The 18584-nt window shown below is 39.1% G+C and overlaps 1 protein-coding gene across 1 annotated transcript in view; it reads left to right on the top strand.

Annotated features, from left to right (window-relative positions):
• Positions 1–18584, top strand: part of LOC138982331 (methyltransferase-like protein 27) — a 45282-nt gene that overhangs the window by 12162 nt on the left and 14536 nt on the right. The window contains exons 2-3 of the mRNA XM_070355584.1: positions 1497–1667; positions 17697–17834. Coding sequence (XP_070211685.1) covers positions 1521–1667; positions 17697–17834 — 285 coding nt within the window. The 5' untranslated portion in view covers positions 1497–1520. The remainder of the gene's footprint in view (positions 1–1496; positions 1668–17696; positions 17835–18584) is intronic.

Genomic DNA, 18584 nt, shown 5'->3' with positions numbered 1-18584 from the left:
TGATACTCGCGTTGCGGTTTCACGCGTCTGGTGCATATCAATATGTTTGCTTGGCGCCGATTTGGGGTCAGCCAGCCACGGTCAGCCAGCCACAGCAAGCGGAGCCTTGACAGGGCTTAGCTGCTGCGTTAGGCGCACGCGCAGAGCGACTGTAAACAAGGGAATAAATAAACAAGTGTGAATACCGCAGTACGACAAAAATTGTCGGACCGAGACCTATGAAACCTATGAGACCTATGAAACCCCGAGGCGCTTGTCTTGAATACGCTCCCAGGCTTAGATTGTACAGAACCGCCTTGCCTGATGGCAAAGGCTGAAACAACAGCTCGCCGGGTGTGTGGGATCATGTACAATGTTCTCAGCCTATTTAACAGTACGACCTAGGAACAAGGAATTCAGGGAAGGGAGATCACAGCCAATCAATCTAACTGCTGTCTTTACAGCTTGACTAACTGTAGTAATTTCGCCTTACGCGACTTGTTTAATAATTTAATAATTTTATTTGCCAACTCCTTCATGGCGATGACAATATCTTGTCTTTTTGATTTTGTGCGAGTTCTCAGTGCTTCATTGGCTGCTTTAATAAAAGAAGGCTATCTTTTGGGGAGGATTGATCTTGAAATTAAAATGAACAAGCGACGTGCACATAGCAAGGAGCTCGTCATAGAAAATGGAATTACTGTTGCACAGTACAAATTTCATCGGCAAGTCCTCGCTGGGGATCACAAAAGCTGCGCCGGCCTTCTTGTCATCCAGGACTGTATCGTCTGTATCAATGTGCTAAAGGGCTTGCATTCTGAGCAGTAGCTGATGATCCGTTGTAGCTGTACAATGATTCACGCCAAAGTTCATTTCTTTCATTGCCCATGAAGGATCACGGGACATGGGGGCTTAAGGCTACATCATTAGGGTTGACATTGACTTAGCTAAAGAGTGAAGCATTAAATTGAGCCAGTAATCTAGCGGTAATTTCTCAAACAAAAGGTGTCTGTGATCGGAAACTAATGCCAATGGTTTACGGGAAGCGGAGTTTAAACAGAAAAACTTTTTCCTGCAGTTCAATATATTGTGATGACTGTTTAAATATTGCGTTGCAGATTTTATATCAGGGTTGCTTAACTTTTACACATTAGTATTGTGTATTTTCGTGTATATTCGTATGAAAGAAAACGTCTTTGTTTGACTGTTTGGTCTTTTTTCGACAACAAAACTCCAGTCTGACTTCTAAATTGTGTGAGTAGACAAACAAAAAAGGTCGAGTTCAATACAATACAATACAATACAATACAATAAACTTTATTAATCTCTAAAAGAGAAATTGCATTGCTGAGCTTTTGTGTCCGTAATAAAACATACATAAAACATTCAAAAATAAACATTTGTTCTTTGTCATTCATACATTCTTGTGTTCTTATACATTTCTTCAATTCATGCATCATTATTCTATCATTTCTGACACAGAAAATAAAATTGACACAGTGACCTTATCTGCACAGGTGTTCATCAGATCGGGAACCAATATGACCAACACGAATCAAAACGTGCCAGTGCCTGATCACTTCAGCGATATGACAACGCTCAGTAAGCAGCTGCTACGCCCTGGCATCAGCAGAGAGGAGTCCCAGGCACTCTACAATCAGTTGGCATCGCTTGGCGCTTACGACAAGGTAAAGGTCTCATAATTGCTCAAAAGCTGATGAAAAGTCCGACACACAGGCAATGAGTGGGCTTTGTGTGGCACCAAGCAGCAAGGCCAAACAATTATCCGCGGACACAGTCCTCTAACATTTGGTATGACATTAATTAGTAACTAACAGAACACATATGTGACCCTCCACCACGAAATGAGTCGCATGTCACCTCGCGCGGTTCTGCGCTAGGCTTGATATAAGTCCGGGGAGTGTCTGGTCACAGTGTGAGGGTCACCTCAGTCACAGGCTTATAACTCAACCAGTTTTCAATCTTTTCTAAAATGGTTTTCACCACTGGATAGAGCATAAAAATCTCTTTAGGAAAATGTAAAAATATGAAAATCATGCAAAGGTGACATGCGACTCAAGCCGCGGTGGAGGGTCACATATTTCCGAACTCAACCTTAGTTCAAATGAGTGCATATTTATGTGGCGAACAGCTATTTCTCTTGTTCTCCCATTCTGCCGTTGTCATGAATGTGTGGTTTATTCTTGTGTTCAATGGACTGAATACCAAACAGGATTTATGCCACACATAATTTTATCCAGTTTATATGGAGTGGTTTTTTTATTCACAATGTGTGAACAGAACGGTTTTTGAGTCACTTGAGAAAAAGTGACTCTATGTAATCGGTCAGTGTTAGTCTGTCCGGCCGGCCGTCCGGCCGGCCGGCCGTCCGGCCGTCCGTAGACACCACCTTAACGTTGGACTTTTCTCGGAAACTATCAAAGCGATCGGGCTCATATTTTGTTTAGTCGTGACCTCCAATGACCTCTACACTTTAACGATGGTTTCGTTGACCTTTGACCTTTTTCAAGGTCACAGGTCAGCGTCAAAGGAAAAATTAGACATTTTATATCTTTGACAAAGTTCATCGGATGTGATTGAAACTTTGTAGGATTATTCTTTACATCAAAGTATTTACATCTGTAGCCTTTTACGAACGTTATCAGAAAAACAAGGGAGATAACTAGTCTGGACGGTCTGACTACTGAATTTGTTAAAATATTTTGGTGTAAACTGAAGGATGTAATTGTGCAATCCTTTAATTACTCTTTTGATCATGGTTCTTTGTCCTACACCCAAAGGGCAGCAGTATTAACCTTATTGCATAAAGGAAAAGATCTGCCAAAAAACAAACTTACAAACTGGCGACCCATCTCACTGACAAACACTGATTACAAAATTTTAGCCAAGTCTCTTGCAAATCGACTGAGCAAAGTAATAAATAAAGTGGTCAATGAGGACCAGGTCGGTTATATGAAAGGAAGGCATGTCTCATCCACTATAAGAACTATAGACGATGTGATTGAATATTGCAGAATTAATAGGAAACCTGGGATTTTATTAGCCTTGGATTTTCAAAAGGCATTCGACAGTATATCCAAAAAATATATGATTTGTGCATTTCGTAAATTTGGCTTTGGAAAAGATTTTATACAATGGGTAAATGTGTTGTTTAATGAAACCAGAAGTTGTATTGTGTACAATGGGTGGCTGTCGGAAAACTTTGATGTAAAATGTGGCATTAGACAAGGATGTCCGTTCTCACCGATGGCATTTATTATTGGTCTGGAATTTCTGGCTATACGATTTAGGCAGAGCAACGAAGTAAAAGGCCTTAATGTAACTTGTAGAAATATTTTAAAAATTCTATTATACGCCGATGATATCACTTTGTTTTTGAGAGACGCGGATGACGTTACAATGGTTCTACAGATTATAGACGTATTTTCGGAAGTGTCAGGCTTGTGCTTGAATAAGCTAAAGTCTGAAGCAATGGGAATTGGATCAAGTAAAAATATCAATTTTAATTTTGAGGTAAAATGTGTTCGGCAGATTAAAATATTAGGAATAAACTTTAACAGCGAGAAAAGCGCATCCGAAATTGAACTAAACTGGTCAAGTAAAATTGATAAGATTAAGCAAAGCATCTTCACTTGGGAAAAAAGGAACCTGGGCATTCCTGGAAAAATTTGCATTATCAAAACTTTTCTGCTCTCACAGTTAGTTTATTTAATGCAATCTATTTGTATCCCTGACAAAGTGCTGCAGGAAATAAACACAATATTATATCGTTTTCTGTGGAGGAAAAAAGACTGTAATAAAAAAGCATTTGAAAAAGTAAAAAGAGTGGTTTTAAATAGCAGTACCGAAAAGGGTGGTATTGATATGATAGACGTCAAAACAATGCAAAACTCCTTCTTATGTCAATGGTTAAGCAAACTCTCATCTGGCAACCTTTCATGCAAATGGACATGGATCCCAAACAAATATTTTGAAGGGTTCGGTTGTGGCTTTGCCTGCTTTACTACAGCTATTCGACCGTCTAAGTTTAAGGGAATTGGAAGAATAAAATCGATATTTTGGACAGCTGTTGCTCGAACATGGTTAGAACATAATACAATTTCTCAGAACGATTGCGTGCAAGACAACTGCTTATGGAACAATCCAAGTATAATTTATCAAAATAACGTTCTGTATTATGAGAACTGGGCCCGGTCAGGCATTACGTATGTAGGAGACATGTTAGGTAATCACGGTATCAAGTCCTATCCCGCTATCCAAGCAAGTGTTTACGCTTCACCTGGCCTCTACTTGGAATATATTGTAGTTCGATCAGCAGTATCTGAATATATTAAGAAAAGCAATTATGATCCTAACCAACCTGTATTGAATAGACAAAACAATCTTCTTTTCAATAAAACGAGTATTAAAAGTGCCAGGCAATTCCGTGAATATATTGTTGAAGAAAAGTACACTACCCCGAGATCTATCAACTTCTGGCGTGATATGTTTGGCATTAATGTCGACCAGTCACATTGGAACCTGGCCAAAAATGTAACCCAAGAATCCAGATTAAGAGAGCTGCACTGGAAAATATTACACACGATTTATCCAACAAATGTTCTTCTGTATAAAATTGGAATACGAGATAGTGTGAGATGCCCCTTCTGCCCAACCGAAATAGATTACGTTGAACATTTTTTTGTTAATTGTAAGAAAATAAAAGTGCTATGGAGATACGTTGAACAAATTATTTATGAGAAATATAAAATAAGAATAGTCTTTGGAGTAGAACATATTTTGTGTGGTTATATTAATGGTGCTGACTCAATAAAATGCAAATATATAAATCACTTGATTTTGATAGGAAAGATGTGCATAAGCAAATATAGATACGGAACTCCCACTGATATTATAATAATGTTTGACAAAGAGAAACAAATACGAAACGTAGAATAGTGTATCATATATACTTCTTTTCTGGCTTCCCTCACCGCCCCCTCTTTCTTTCGTTTCGCTAAAAGGAGAACGGTACCGGGGTAAAGGCGGAACTTACATTGTTACACTAAACACCACTTGTATGAAAAGAGAACTGTTACTAAGAAAACTTTAGCACGCTTACAATTTGCTTTTCCTCTTACTTATTGTGATTGTTACTATGTTAACTCCATCATGACACCGCCACAAACAACACCTAAGTCAACCCAAACACAGACATATGTAAGACAATAACCAACATTAAAGATGCAAGACTTTGTCCATTGTAGAAAACCACATACAATTGATAAATATATAAAACGCCAATGAAGAAGGACGCTCAGCTGTAGAGAGAAAGAAAGAAAGAAGAGAAAAGGAAGAGAAAAAAAAAGAATTAAAAAAAAAAAAAAAAAAAAAAATAAAAAAATTAGGGTTTCATTCTTTTCATTTATTTTTCAGCTTGAAGCGGACTGCATGCAACTGAGGCAAAAAAAAAAAAAAAAAAAGAAGAAAAAGATTAAAAAAAATAAAATAAAAAAAAATAAAAAATAAAAAATAAAAAAATCGAGACCGATTTTGATATCACTGTCGAAACAGACCAATAGCAGAAGATATCGTCACACATGTTAGATATATTGCTAATTCTCTGGACATTTTGTATTTACTGTAAAGAAATTAGCATAAATAAATATACAATCTCAGTTGTAAAAAAAAAAAAAAATAAATAAAAAAAAAAATAAAAAAAAAAAAAATAAAAAAAAAAATAAAAAAAAAGGGAGATAACTAGCCTTTTCTGTTCGGCAACACACAACTTAACGTTGGGCTTTTCTCGGAAACTATAAAAGTGACCGAGCTCAAATTTTATGTGAACGTGACTCATTGTGTTGTGAATAGCAATTTCTTCCTGTCCATCTGATGCCTCATATAATATTCAGAACTGCGAAAGTGACTCGATCGAGCGTTTGCTCTTCTTGTTGAATATGTACATTTAATTGTAACGGTATAAATGAAAATAAAAAGACAAAAGATGGTTTTGATTTTTTCAGGGAAAAAAATGTAATATTTATTTTTTTACAGGAAACACATTTGAAAAATGAAGATGCACAAGAGCATGCTGGGGCTACTCAGTTTGGTTGTCTGGATGTGCCTCTAATAAAAAGGTGTTGCGGTTATGTTTAATAATAATTTTGAACATAAAGTGCACAATGTTGTTCGTGATAAGAATGGATGTTTTATTATTATGGATGTTGCATTTTTGAAAAAGAGGTACACTTATGTAAATATAAACTGAGGAAATTTTTTTATTGCACCCATTTTCGTACCCAAACTAAAACGTTCATTCAGGAGTCATTTCATTGAAACTTTATATGCCATTAAAGGCCCTTCACTGGGCTATCTGGCACACTTTCGGATCAAAGATTTGTCATAGGTATCACGTGACCGCTGCCGAAGTAAGGGTACCCCCAAAATTGCCCTGACAAAAACGTAAGGTACCAATATAAAAATTGACATAAATTCAGAATAGGCTTAACGTGGCAATGTTTCAAACGAGGAGAAAGCCAAATCAATTATCTATCCAGAACAGGTTGTTTTGTTTTGCTATCTTGCGTATTTCTTGTGTTATGTCATTTCTACTGAAGCAGGTGTGGAGCGCATGAGCAGTAGAAAACGAGAGGATTTTTTGTCCATTTTGAGGGGTACCAGGACAAAAAGCGCTATATTCCAGAAACGCCTTAATGGGTTGATTCGAAACTTTCAGGATCTCAAGTCTATAGACGTAAATGCGCCCGATATTTAACTTATCATCTCCAAAGTGAAGGGATCTATTGAAAAAAAAATTGTCATTACTTTTTTGTCCCATCGCTTGGAAATTCGGGTCGCTTCTCCTCCAAGTGGAAAGCTAGCAGTAACAGAGTCGCGCTACCCCAAAGTCAAGGGATCTTTTAGTCCCGTTTCGCCGTTATCCCATTTCACCCCCATCCCATTTTCGCGACATTTCACAGGCCAAGTGTCATTTTACCACCATGTCATGTACCATAATGATTAGCTTCACATCCCATTTTGGCGCAATCCCGTTTCGCCGTTAGCCCATTTCGCCCCATCCCATTTTCGCGACATGTCACAGGTCAAGCGTCATTTTACCACCATGTCATGTACCATTTGCTCCACAACTCATTTTGGCGCAATCACATTTCGCCGTTATCCCATTTCGCCCCAATCCCATTTTTGCGACATGTCACAGTCCAAGTGTCATTTTACCACCGTGTCATACCACTAGCGCCACATTCCATTTTGTCGCCATGCCGTTTTGCCGTCATCCCATTTCGCCGCCATCCCTATTTCGCCACATTTTGGATTGTGGCAAAATGGGATTTCGCGTAAACGGAATGTCTCCCTAGTTGAATAATGCAGTATAGTAATATAGTGAGGCTTGGCAAGAAGAATAAATCAACAAGTCGCGTAAGGCGAAATAACAACATTTAGTCAAGCTGTCGAACGCACTGCATTTTTTCACCAAGACCGCATACTCGTAGTTTCGTCAGTCCACCGCTCGTGGCAAAGGCAGTGAAATCGACAAGCCAGAATAGTGCGGTAATGGTCGCGCTGAGCAGGATAACACGCTTTTCTGTATCTCTATTCTTTTTAGGGCACTGAGTTTGTTTTTAATCCAAACATATCATATCTATATGTTTTTGGAATCAAAAATTGACGAAGAATAAGATGAAATTGTTTTTGGATCGTTAAAAAAAAAAAATTTTAATGACAAGTTTCCGATTTTTAATGACCGAACTCATTAATTATTTGTTAAGCCACCAAGCTGAAATGCAATACCAAAGTCCGGCCTTCGTCGAAGATTGCTTTGCCAAAATGTCAATCAATTTGATTGAAAAATGAGGGTGTGACAGTGCCGCCTCAACTTTTACAAAAAGCCGGATATGACGTTAACAAAGGTATTTATCGAAAAAAATAAAACAATGTCCGGGGATATCATTCCCAGGAACTCTCATGTCAAATTTCATAAAGATCGGTCCAGTAGTTTAGTCTGAATCGCTCTTCACACACACACACACACACACAGACACACAGACACACATACACCACACACACACACATACACACACACACACACACGCACACACACACACAGACACACATACACCACGACTCTCGTCTCGACTCCCCCTCTATGTTAAAACATTTAGTCAAAACTTGACTAAATGTAAAAATGGGATGGCTGACAAATGGGATGGTGTCAAAATGGGATGTCGCGCTATTGTTATGACACGGTAGTAAAATGACGCTTGTAAAATGTCGCGAAAATGATATGGGGCAAAAAATGGGACGGCGACAAAATGGGATTGCACCAAAATGGGATGTGGATCTAAGAAAAAAAAAAACACCACTCAGCGTAGAGGCTCTAAAGAACAAATATTAATGATAGTAAAAGGCATGCATTACTTTGTGGAATGCGATATTTCTAAATTTTTACAAATTGCGGTTTTAGGTTCGACGTGATTTACAAAAAACGGGTTGACAGCTGGTAACATTAAAAAATAAAAAAATAATTATGGTCATTATTATGAAGAGTTGGTTAGGTAATAAGCTAGGTTGTGCAGAGATGTGATGATTTGTGTGTATGTCTTTGTTTGTTTTTGGTTTTTGTTTTTCTTTCACTGTATAATTATTGTCTTTTTAAGCAGTTTAGAATGTTCATAATGTCCACATTGTTTGCTTGTTGGAGAAAAAAAAAATATAAACTGAGCAAAAAAATGATTGCACCCATTTTCGTACCCCAACTAAAACATTCATTCCTGTGTCATTTTATTCAAACTTTATATGCCATTAAAAGGCCCTTTACTTGGCTTCCTTCCACACTTATTGGATCAAAGATTTTTTTAAGTATCACGTGACCGCCACCGAAGTAAGGGTACCCCCCCCCCCCCCCGCCCAAATCGACCTGACAATAACGTAAGGTACCAATTAAAAATCGACAAAAAATTTAAAGTAGGCGCAGCGTGGCAACTTTTACATACGAGAAGAAAGAAACATCATTTATCTATCCAGAACAGGTTGTTTTGTTTTGCTATCTTGCGTATCTCTTGTGTTATGTCATTTCTACTGATGCAGGTGTGGAACGCATGAGCAGTAAAAAACGAGAGGATTTTGCGTCCATTTTGGGATGATGTCTTTGAGCCCCTGTCTCATTGGGCCCCCTTCTCATTGGGCCCCTGTCTCTTTGGGCCCCTGTCTCTTTGGGCCCCGGTCTCGTTGGGCCCCCGTCTCATTGGGCCCCCAAAGTCTAGATATTATGGCCTTTCAGGGTCAATGTCATTTAAAAATCACACGTTTTCTTATTACTAAAGAAAAGTGTAGGGGCCCAATGATATGGGGGTTAAAAGGGGACGGGGACCCAAAGAGACGGTGGCCCAATGACACGTTTTCTTATTACTACTACTAATACTTCAAAAAAGTGTGGGGGCCCAATGAAATGGGGGCCCAATCCCCAAAAAGCAATCCCCTCCATTTTGAGGGGTACCATGACAAAAAGTGCTTTATTTCAGCAATGCCTAAATGGATTGATTCGAAACTTTCCGGATCTAAAGTCTACATACGAGACGTACCCTTGGTAAAATTCTGGATCACTACTTGCTTGTACTCAGATGTTATGCACTCTTCCGGAAAATGTTTTTAAACGCGTCACAGGTTTGTAAATTTATATCCTAACAAATTCATGACTTAGCATGCATACAGACAAATGGTTGTTACAAGAACTGCCAAAGTTTCATTTCAGTATGACGACTGACGGACATTTGCTAGCCATGTAAACACACGAGAAACAAATGGAACGTTCAGGCTGTTTGCTATTGACAGCGGTTATCGTTGAATGCCTCTCAAAACATGCTGCGGTCACGGATGACTGGACATCCAAATTATTTAACCGTGTTTACAGGACTAGGAAACGTAAAATAGTGATTGTATCTATATGAAACTTTGGCAGTATTTGTAACATTTATTTGTCTGTACGTATGCAAAGTCATGATTTTTTTCGATGTTCACCTTGTTCAACTCATGACATGTTTTAAAACATTTTCCGGAAGATTGTATCTCAAGAACTATCTGTAACGATGCGAAAATTTACCGGACGTACGTCTCGTATGTAGACTTAAGATCCTAAAAGTTTTGAAGCAATCCATTTTGGGATTGCTGAAATAAAGCGCTTTTTGTCCTGGTATCCCTAAAAATGGACCCAAAAATCTCTCGTTTTCTACTGCTAATGCGCTCAACAACTGCATCAGTAGAACTGACATAACACAAGAGATACGCCAGATAGCAAAACAAAACAACCTGTTCTGAATACATACATGATTTGACTTTCTCCTCGTTTATAAACATTGCCAGGTTAAAGCCTATTCTGAATTTTGGTCGATTTTGTAATTGGTACATTACGTTTTTGTCAGGTGGATTTTGGGGGTACCCTAATTAAGGGGTTTGCCCTTTGCGCCCCCGTCTCATTGGGCTCCCACACTTTTTTGTAGCAATAACAAAACGTGTCATTGGGCCCCCGTCTCTTTAGGCCCCCGTCTCATTGGGCCCCCGTCTCATTGGGTCCCCGTCTCATTGGGCCCCCACACTTTTTGTAGCAATAACAAAACGTGTCATTGGGCCCCCGTCTCTTTGGGCCCCCAGCATAATAAACAAGCCTGAACGGTATATTCTGTATTTCAGCAATGCAAAGGTACAACCCCTCCACGTTAAAGGCACAGTAAGCCTCCCGTAAACCATCACAGACCCTCCTTCGGCCATCCCATCTCTAACCCTGAACCCACCACCTAATTCACGTACACCAGTCTTTCTGTCCAAACAATGGCGCCTGCAAAACATGGGGCACACGTCATCAGTTTCCCCGCATACTCAAAAACAGGTGACGTGTTCGTTTCCGTAGGATAATTATAGCCGTGACGAAATATATTTATATTCCTGACGTGTTTTTCAAGCAAAAATTTAAAAAAAATGCCTCTCCGACAATGTTTAGAGTTTGGCTTATCTGTCAAAATCACGTTTGAGATGTCCGTGTTTGAGTTAGCTATTTTTTGACAGAGTTTGGCTTATCCAAATTATAAATAGTCTTACAAAGAGGGGGTCTAGCGGGGAATTGATTTTGGTTTCAGATATCCGATTTTTTTGCTTAAGCGTGTTTCGTTTAGGCGAGTGCGGCTGTACACACATTTACGCAATCCAGTAATGGGATGTAGACGCAGCTCATTACTTTAGATTATTTCAATTCGTCAGCTTTCGACGGACTGGAAATACTCACAAGAAGGCCGGTGTAACACGAGAAAATTATTCCCACGAGATTTTTACTCCGGAGTAAACATTTCGTACGAAAAACTTACTCCCTTTACAAAAAAAGCACTCCCCCATTGCACGAGAGACTCAAACACACACACACTCACACACTCACAGACACACACACACGTACACACACACTACACACACACACACACACACACACACACACACACACAACACACACACTCACACACACTACCGCGCGCCCGCCGCAGACTCTTATAACTATCAAATCAGCACAGCGCTCTGGCTAAAAATAACATCAGCACAGGCCAAGGACTGGAAATCTCTACGGCGACTGTATGCAGTAAAAAAGACGATCATAGATAATTTTTCTTGCGCGGTCCCATCTTCAGCAAATGTAAACCAGCACTCAGATCTGCCTGATATTTTGGCACCATTTGCCCCAACCATTTTGTGCTTAGCATGCAAAGTCACGATTTTTTGTCCTTAAACTCTGATATAATAAGAATATTTGTTTAGATCTTTTGAAAAAGTTACGTAATACGACACGCTTGATATACACGTTCATAAAAATCCACTCACATTCTGGTCAGCCTATTGGTAATATTTTCTGAAAATTTCAAATCAATTCATTGGGAACGTGATCAGATATAGCTCTCTGAGTGGAGGACCCCCTCAAAAATGGCCACAAAACGTGCCTTTTTTTGCCTCTGAAACGGTTGACACCTACTGCCTTTGACAAAAGGCTACACAAATACTAAAGACGTAAGGTGCATGAAACAAAATGCTCTGAACAGGAAATTCAATGGCCTTTCCAATGGTAGTCAGAAGTGTTTGGTAAGTGCACATTCTGACTTATTGCAGATTTTAAAACATGGGGCATTGGTTTTTGTCAGGTCGATTTTAGGGATGACCTTGTTTGACAGGCTGCCACGGGATGCCTATACAAAGTACCACCGATCGAACAAATGATATGAACAGTAGACATAATTACCTTTTCCAGCATATAAAGTTCAATTCAAATGAAGTGTGGTTTAACGCTTTTCTGAACGTGCAAAAATTGTTGCAATAATTTTTTGGCCAAGTTTAGATCTCTTGACTTTGGGGTAGCGCGACTCTGTTACTGCTAGCATTTCACTGGGAGGAAGCGACCCGAATTTGCCAGCGATGGGACAATAAAAAGTAATTTAAAAAATCCCAAAATAATAAATAGATCCCTTGACTTTAGGGTAGCGCGACTCTGTTGTTGCTAGCTTTCCACTGGGAGGGAGTGACCCGAATTTCCCAGCAATGGGACATTAACATGTTTTGGAGTAGATTAAAGAGCACGATAACAGGCTCGTGTAATGAAGCCTTTCGTAATAATAAGTTGTCTTTTACGCAAAAGTAAGGAATAATTAAGTTATTGCAAAATAAAGTACAGAATTACCCAGGGAAAACCTTAAAGCTATGGTTTATTTATGACTTTCCGGGGCTACGAGGTTGAAAAGATAGGGATGAAAATCATGTACAGAATTCTGTACAGCAAACGCTACCCGAAACCCCATCTATACGGCGTGTATGACCTTGAGAGCTTCAGTCAACGCTTGAATTTTGCAGGGATAACATCCGGTTTGCTCTCTCAAGACTGATCATATTTTATGTTCAAGAGAAATCAAGGGGAAAAAATAAACGCCCCGGCGAAGATTCGAACTCTCGACCTCGAGACTTCGTGTCTGATGTCCTAACCACTAGGCCACTGTGCCAATTGAGAAAAAGAAGGAAAACCATGGATATGAATTCATGTTATGTTATTCTTAAAGCAGCATGATTTATATTTCCATCTGCCTACTGTTCAGAAGTGAATACATTTATAACAATTTCTTTGATGTCTGTTTTCAACTGCACAGAGCTTTGGAGAGATTCAATTACTGTTCTTGTCATTTTTCTTGCATGTTGTAAATAGAGATATCGCAGCTATTTGCATGGCGCGAATGTCGTGTAGCAGGACGGTGTACTGCGATTCCGTAAAATTGTTTGCAAATAAAGGCAAATTTGAATGGCAATTTTTACGTTTTTGCAACGCATGAATGGTAATTCAAGCGTCAAATAATATAAAGTTATTATTATATTTGACAACACTGGTGGATTGGCCTAGCGGTTGACATCGGCGCCGACATTTCCAAGCCCCGAGGCCTTGAGTTCGAATCCCTGCCAAGTCGTTTACTTTTTCTGCTCGATCCTTCTTGACAAGTATGCTCAGCTCTGAGACAGCAAACTGGATGTTACCACTGCAAAATTCAAGCGTTTACTGAAGCTCTCAAGGGCATACACGCTGTATAGATGGGGTTTCGGGTAGCGTTTGCTGAACACAATTCTGTACATGCAGCCCTATCTTTTTAAACTCGTAGCCCCGGATAGTCATAAATAGACCTTAGCTTGAGCTCATTGTCTCCCATTTACGGATATATATATCCGTACCCACTCATCTGGCTGTATCTGATCAGGTACGGATATACCCGCTCAGACTGTTAGCTTCAGCCGTTTCCTGTAACGTCGATCTAACGCCTGCATTCCAGTGTGTTTCTACACAGTTACTATAATTCTGAGTGACCTGCTGCAGCACATTTGGTCTGGGCTAAAAACAACTTGGTCAACATAGGTGGGGGGTAGAAAGTGTTAATAATTGGAGTCCAATTACCCTACTTAATACAATAAAAGAAGAAGACTCTGCTCCAACGATGGAGACTTCCACACTCGTTGCATCGAGATGGCCTCTTTCTTTCTGGGAAGGGGGTACCCCCAATCGGTCATTGACGATGCTTTCGCCAAGGCCAGCAAAAAGACCCGTGAGTCCGCCCTTGAGCAAAGCACGCCACCAGTCAATGACAGACCCACTGTCTGTATCACCTTCCACCCCCCCACCGTCCCCATCTGCAGGATCATACGATCCAACTGGCACATCCTGGCCAAGAGCGCGAAGTTTGCCGACACCTTCAAGAAAGGTCCTCTCTTTGCATACAAAAGAGACCGCAATTTGCGTGACATGCTGGTTCATTCATCTCTTCGTCCGGGTCCATCCATCTCGGGTACCGTCTCCTGTGTCAAACCCAATTGCAAGGCCTGCCCCTTCCTCAGTGCAGCAACACACGTGCAGGGTCCGAAAGGATCCTTCACAGTGCGTCGGTCCTTCATCTGCCAGAACACTAACGTGATCTATGCACTGAGGTGTGGGGCTTGTGCCATGCTGTACATTGGCGAGACATACCGCACATTCGAGACTCGGCTCGGAGAACATCTGGCAGACATAGCGCACCACCTCACTAACCGTCCCGTGGCATCACATTTTTGTGCGGATTGTCACTCTGCCGCTGATGTCCAGGCGCTCTTGCCTATGGCAAGGCACTGGTGATGACTTTGAACGCAAACGCCGGGAGTCGAACCTCATCAGCAAGCTTGGCACACTTCGTCCCGATGGCATCAACATCATGCCATGATTCCCTTCATCATGACTTGTATATATGCGTGCGTGTGTGTGTGCGTACATACCTGTGTAAATGTGTTTGTGTGTGTGCTTGTATGCATGTTTGTGTGTGTGTGAGTGTGTGTGTGAAAGTCCAAAGTCGGCACATTTGCGAACTCATCACTTTTTATTTACATTTTTTACTTTTTGCTATTTGTATTATCATTGTTTAGTGTAGGTATTGTTCACACTCTCTCTCTCTCTCTCTCTCTCTCTCTCTCTCTCTCTCTCTCTCTCTCTCTCTCTCTCTCTCTCTCTCTCTCTCTCTCTCTCTCTCTCTCTCTCTCTCTTCAACTTCAGGCCCTTCAAGCGTTATTATTCTGATTTGTTTCGTTTTGGTTTCATTTTTCATTGCTCATTTTTCTTTTTGATTTATCTCCCTTTCCCCCTTATTTTGCGCTTGGAGGACATCATCGTCATCTTCTCTGATAAGTCGTTTTGATATTTGTATTGTTGTTTTCATTTTTTTTAACCTGTTAAGGACCTTTAGGTCGAAACGTTGTTCATTGTCATTTGTTTGTATATTTCGTTGCGAGTCCAGTATATTAGGTATTACTCCTACTTAATACAGATTACAAGATGTTGGCAAAAGTTTTGAATCAGAGATTGAGTTCGGTTATACGTTAGTAAATGAAGATCAAGTTGGTTATATAAAAGGCAGAATATTGGGACTGTGATCCGTGCAATAGATGACGTAATAGAATATTTAAATCGAACAAATAACTCTGGGTTTATATTGGCTCTTATAAAGCGTTTGATTCCATTTATAAAAAAATTGATGATAGAAGCATTTCGATCATTTGGTTTTGATGAAGATTTTCAAAAATGGGCTAAACTTTTAATGACAGATTATTTTAGTAGTATTAATCACGGTGTGTGGATCTCAGAACCGTTCCCTTTGAAGTGTGGTATAAGACAAGGTTGTCCATTTTCACCCCTGGCCTTCATATTGTCGGTGGAAATACTTGCCAATAAAATTAGGAAAAGTGACATAACGGGTGTTAAATAATCTCAAAGGTGGACGATGAGGGTGTCTTGAAAATTAAACAGTTAGCAGATGCCACAACATTATTTTTACAGAACAGTGGTGATTTTTTTAAAGTTAAAGATATAATAATACAGTTTGCACAGTTCTTAGGACTGGCCCTGAATGTTAATAAAACCAAAAGAATGAAAAATGGACAGCCTTGTGGTCAGCAAAAGTTGCCCTTTGATTGCACAGATAAGATCAAGATTTTGGGTATTTATTTTGTAAAACCCAATTGAATAAATGTTATGTAACATTTTTCAATGCACATCTCTTAACCTCAATTCTTTGGAAACAAAGGCAAGGGTCCAAAGAGTAATAAATGTTAATGAGAATTGGGTATTAAGAGTTCAGAAGATTAAGAAGTTAATTAAGATTTGGAGTCGAAGAGATTTAAGTATTCACGGTAAAATTGTAATAATAAAATGTTATTGTATTTCACAGTTGGTATTTGTGATGCAGACGATTGGATTTGCCAGATAGGGTTTCGACAGAGTTGAATAGATTGTTTTATAAGTGAAAGTGTTCGAATAAAAAAGCATTTGAAAAAGTTAAAAGAAAAATAATGGAAAAAGAAATAAGTGAAGGTGGGTTGAAATGGGTTGGACGATTGTATGAAAAGAAGGAAGAAAATTGGACGTTTATACCACTATGGTTTCTGGGACATGTCGTTTCAGGGTATGTTTAACCGAGTAAGGAATTGAATTTGACAAGGATGGGAAGCCAATTTTGGCTAAACATTTAAATTTTAAGTTTAGGTTGGAAGATGATAACATTGATGAACACAATTTTTATAAACCGATTTTGTGGAGTAATGATTTAATTCGGTATGAAGGGAAAATGTTGTTTTATTCCTATTGGAAAAATGCTGGGATTGAAAGAGTAAGTGATTTGTTTATACATGTAGTTGAAGAAAAGAGATGAATGTCTGCAGCAGAGGTATATGTACAAATTGGAAAGAACAATGCAAATATTATAATAGATTATTGGGCATTAATAAATGTACTACCCGAATTATGGATTAATTGGATTGAAAATAAACATATTGTTGTAAAAAAAATAAGCCAAATAAGAAAAATGATAGAAAATAACAGAGTAATTACTGCTGTAGAAAAACCTTGTGTATATAAATTATGGTTTGGGCCCTTGCCTATGTTTCCAAAGAAGTGAGGTTAAGAGAATTGCAATGGAAAGTTTTACATAACAATTATTCAACCAATATTTTATTATGTAAAATGCAAGTCAGAGAGAATAACAGATGCTGTATATGTTGTACGAAAGTTGATTTTGTTGAAAAAAATTGTTTATGAGTGTATAGAGGTAAAGTTGTTTTGGACGAAGATAGAAATTTAGACAGAAGAAAGGATTAGATTACGGGTTAAGTTTAAAATGCAGGATATAATATTTGAGTATCAAGACACAAGTTGTGAAAGGATGAGAAATTTTGTAAATCACGTAATATTGATTGGAAAAATGTGTGTTAGTATTTTTAGAAAGACAACTTGTCGTGGATCAGTGTTTGTAATTTTTGAGTTTCAAATATTAAGTAGAAAAATTGAATTGTAATTATAAGTATATTTGTGTAAGTGTAAATAAAAAAATGTCAATTTGTTTGTGCGTGTACTATACGTCTATGTTTGGAGTTTAACACAAACACAAATATTTAAAAAAATAAAGACCAATGAAGAAGAATGCTCACCGCCTATTTATAAGTTTAAGAAAAAAACAGTTAAAGGAGGGGTGAAAGCAGCCTGCACGCATCTAAGGTAACAAAAACAAAGAACAGAAAAAAGTTGATCTATGTAAATAAAAATGTCTGCATTTCCGATGTAACGTCAATTCGGAACTCATAATCTTGAAGCTCAAGTATTTTACGTTGTCTGTGATTTATTGCAGCTACATGACTATGCAAAATACTCAACGGCATACGATAAGCTGATGGCGGCAGTTCTCGACCTCTTTCCCAATCACAACGAACGCAAAGACGTTGCCATTCTAGACGTTGGGGCCGGGACAGGGAAGATTGGACAGCGGGTACGTTAAGCCTCTTTGATTGTTTGTCAGCGCCAATCTGTGTAGGATGCGTATCATTATCGCAACATGTCATTTGCCCTACGTGTCATTTGCCCTACGTGTCATTTGCGCTACGTTCCGCTATCATATTGGGATTCCCCCAATTTTCTCGACCTTGCTCAGGACTGTCGAAGCCACTACTTCGGCGTTCAAGTTAGATCGTGCATACTTAGCTGGGAACTTTGCTTCCGAAGTTCCCACTTTCAAAGTTAATTTCATCATTTATACGACGATATCGCATCTTAAAGGTCCTTACCCATCTAAAAAAAACCACTCCTACGCATACTACAATTGCATGACATTCCGGTTTTAAAGGCAGCTCATTGGGAAATGAGCTCAGACACAATATCGAAGACGTGAAATGCGTCAATCGAGCAACTGTCCTAACTTGGCTACAATGAGACGGTCGGCTACCTTGCACCATAGACACGAACTGTGACATTCTTGTTTAATTTAGGTGAAAAGCTTGAAACAGAGGGGCTCAAAACCGACAGTACGATCATTTACTGACCAAAAAAAAACGTGCTCGAGTCATTCATCGAGGGTGGTGAGCTTTCAAACTACCACGACTGAATAACTGATAACACATCTTTACATCGTGCATTTTCCAGACGAGTAGCATAGTGCAGTGGTTACGCATTCGGAATTTCAATCCGACGCTCCGCTGGCTAAATTTTTTTATTTTTTATTATTTTTGTATTAACCTTTTTC

The sequence above is a fragment of the Littorina saxatilis genome, linkage group LG12, assembly GCF_037325665.1.
Source record: "Littorina saxatilis isolate snail1 linkage group LG12, US_GU_Lsax_2.0, whole genome shotgun sequence".
NCBI classification, from domain to species: Eukaryota; Metazoa; Mollusca; class Gastropoda; order Littorinimorpha; family Littorinidae; genus Littorina; species Littorina saxatilis.
The sequence above is the reverse complement of the archived record's forward strand: the minus strand, read 5'-3'. Positions and strand labels throughout refer to the sequence as shown.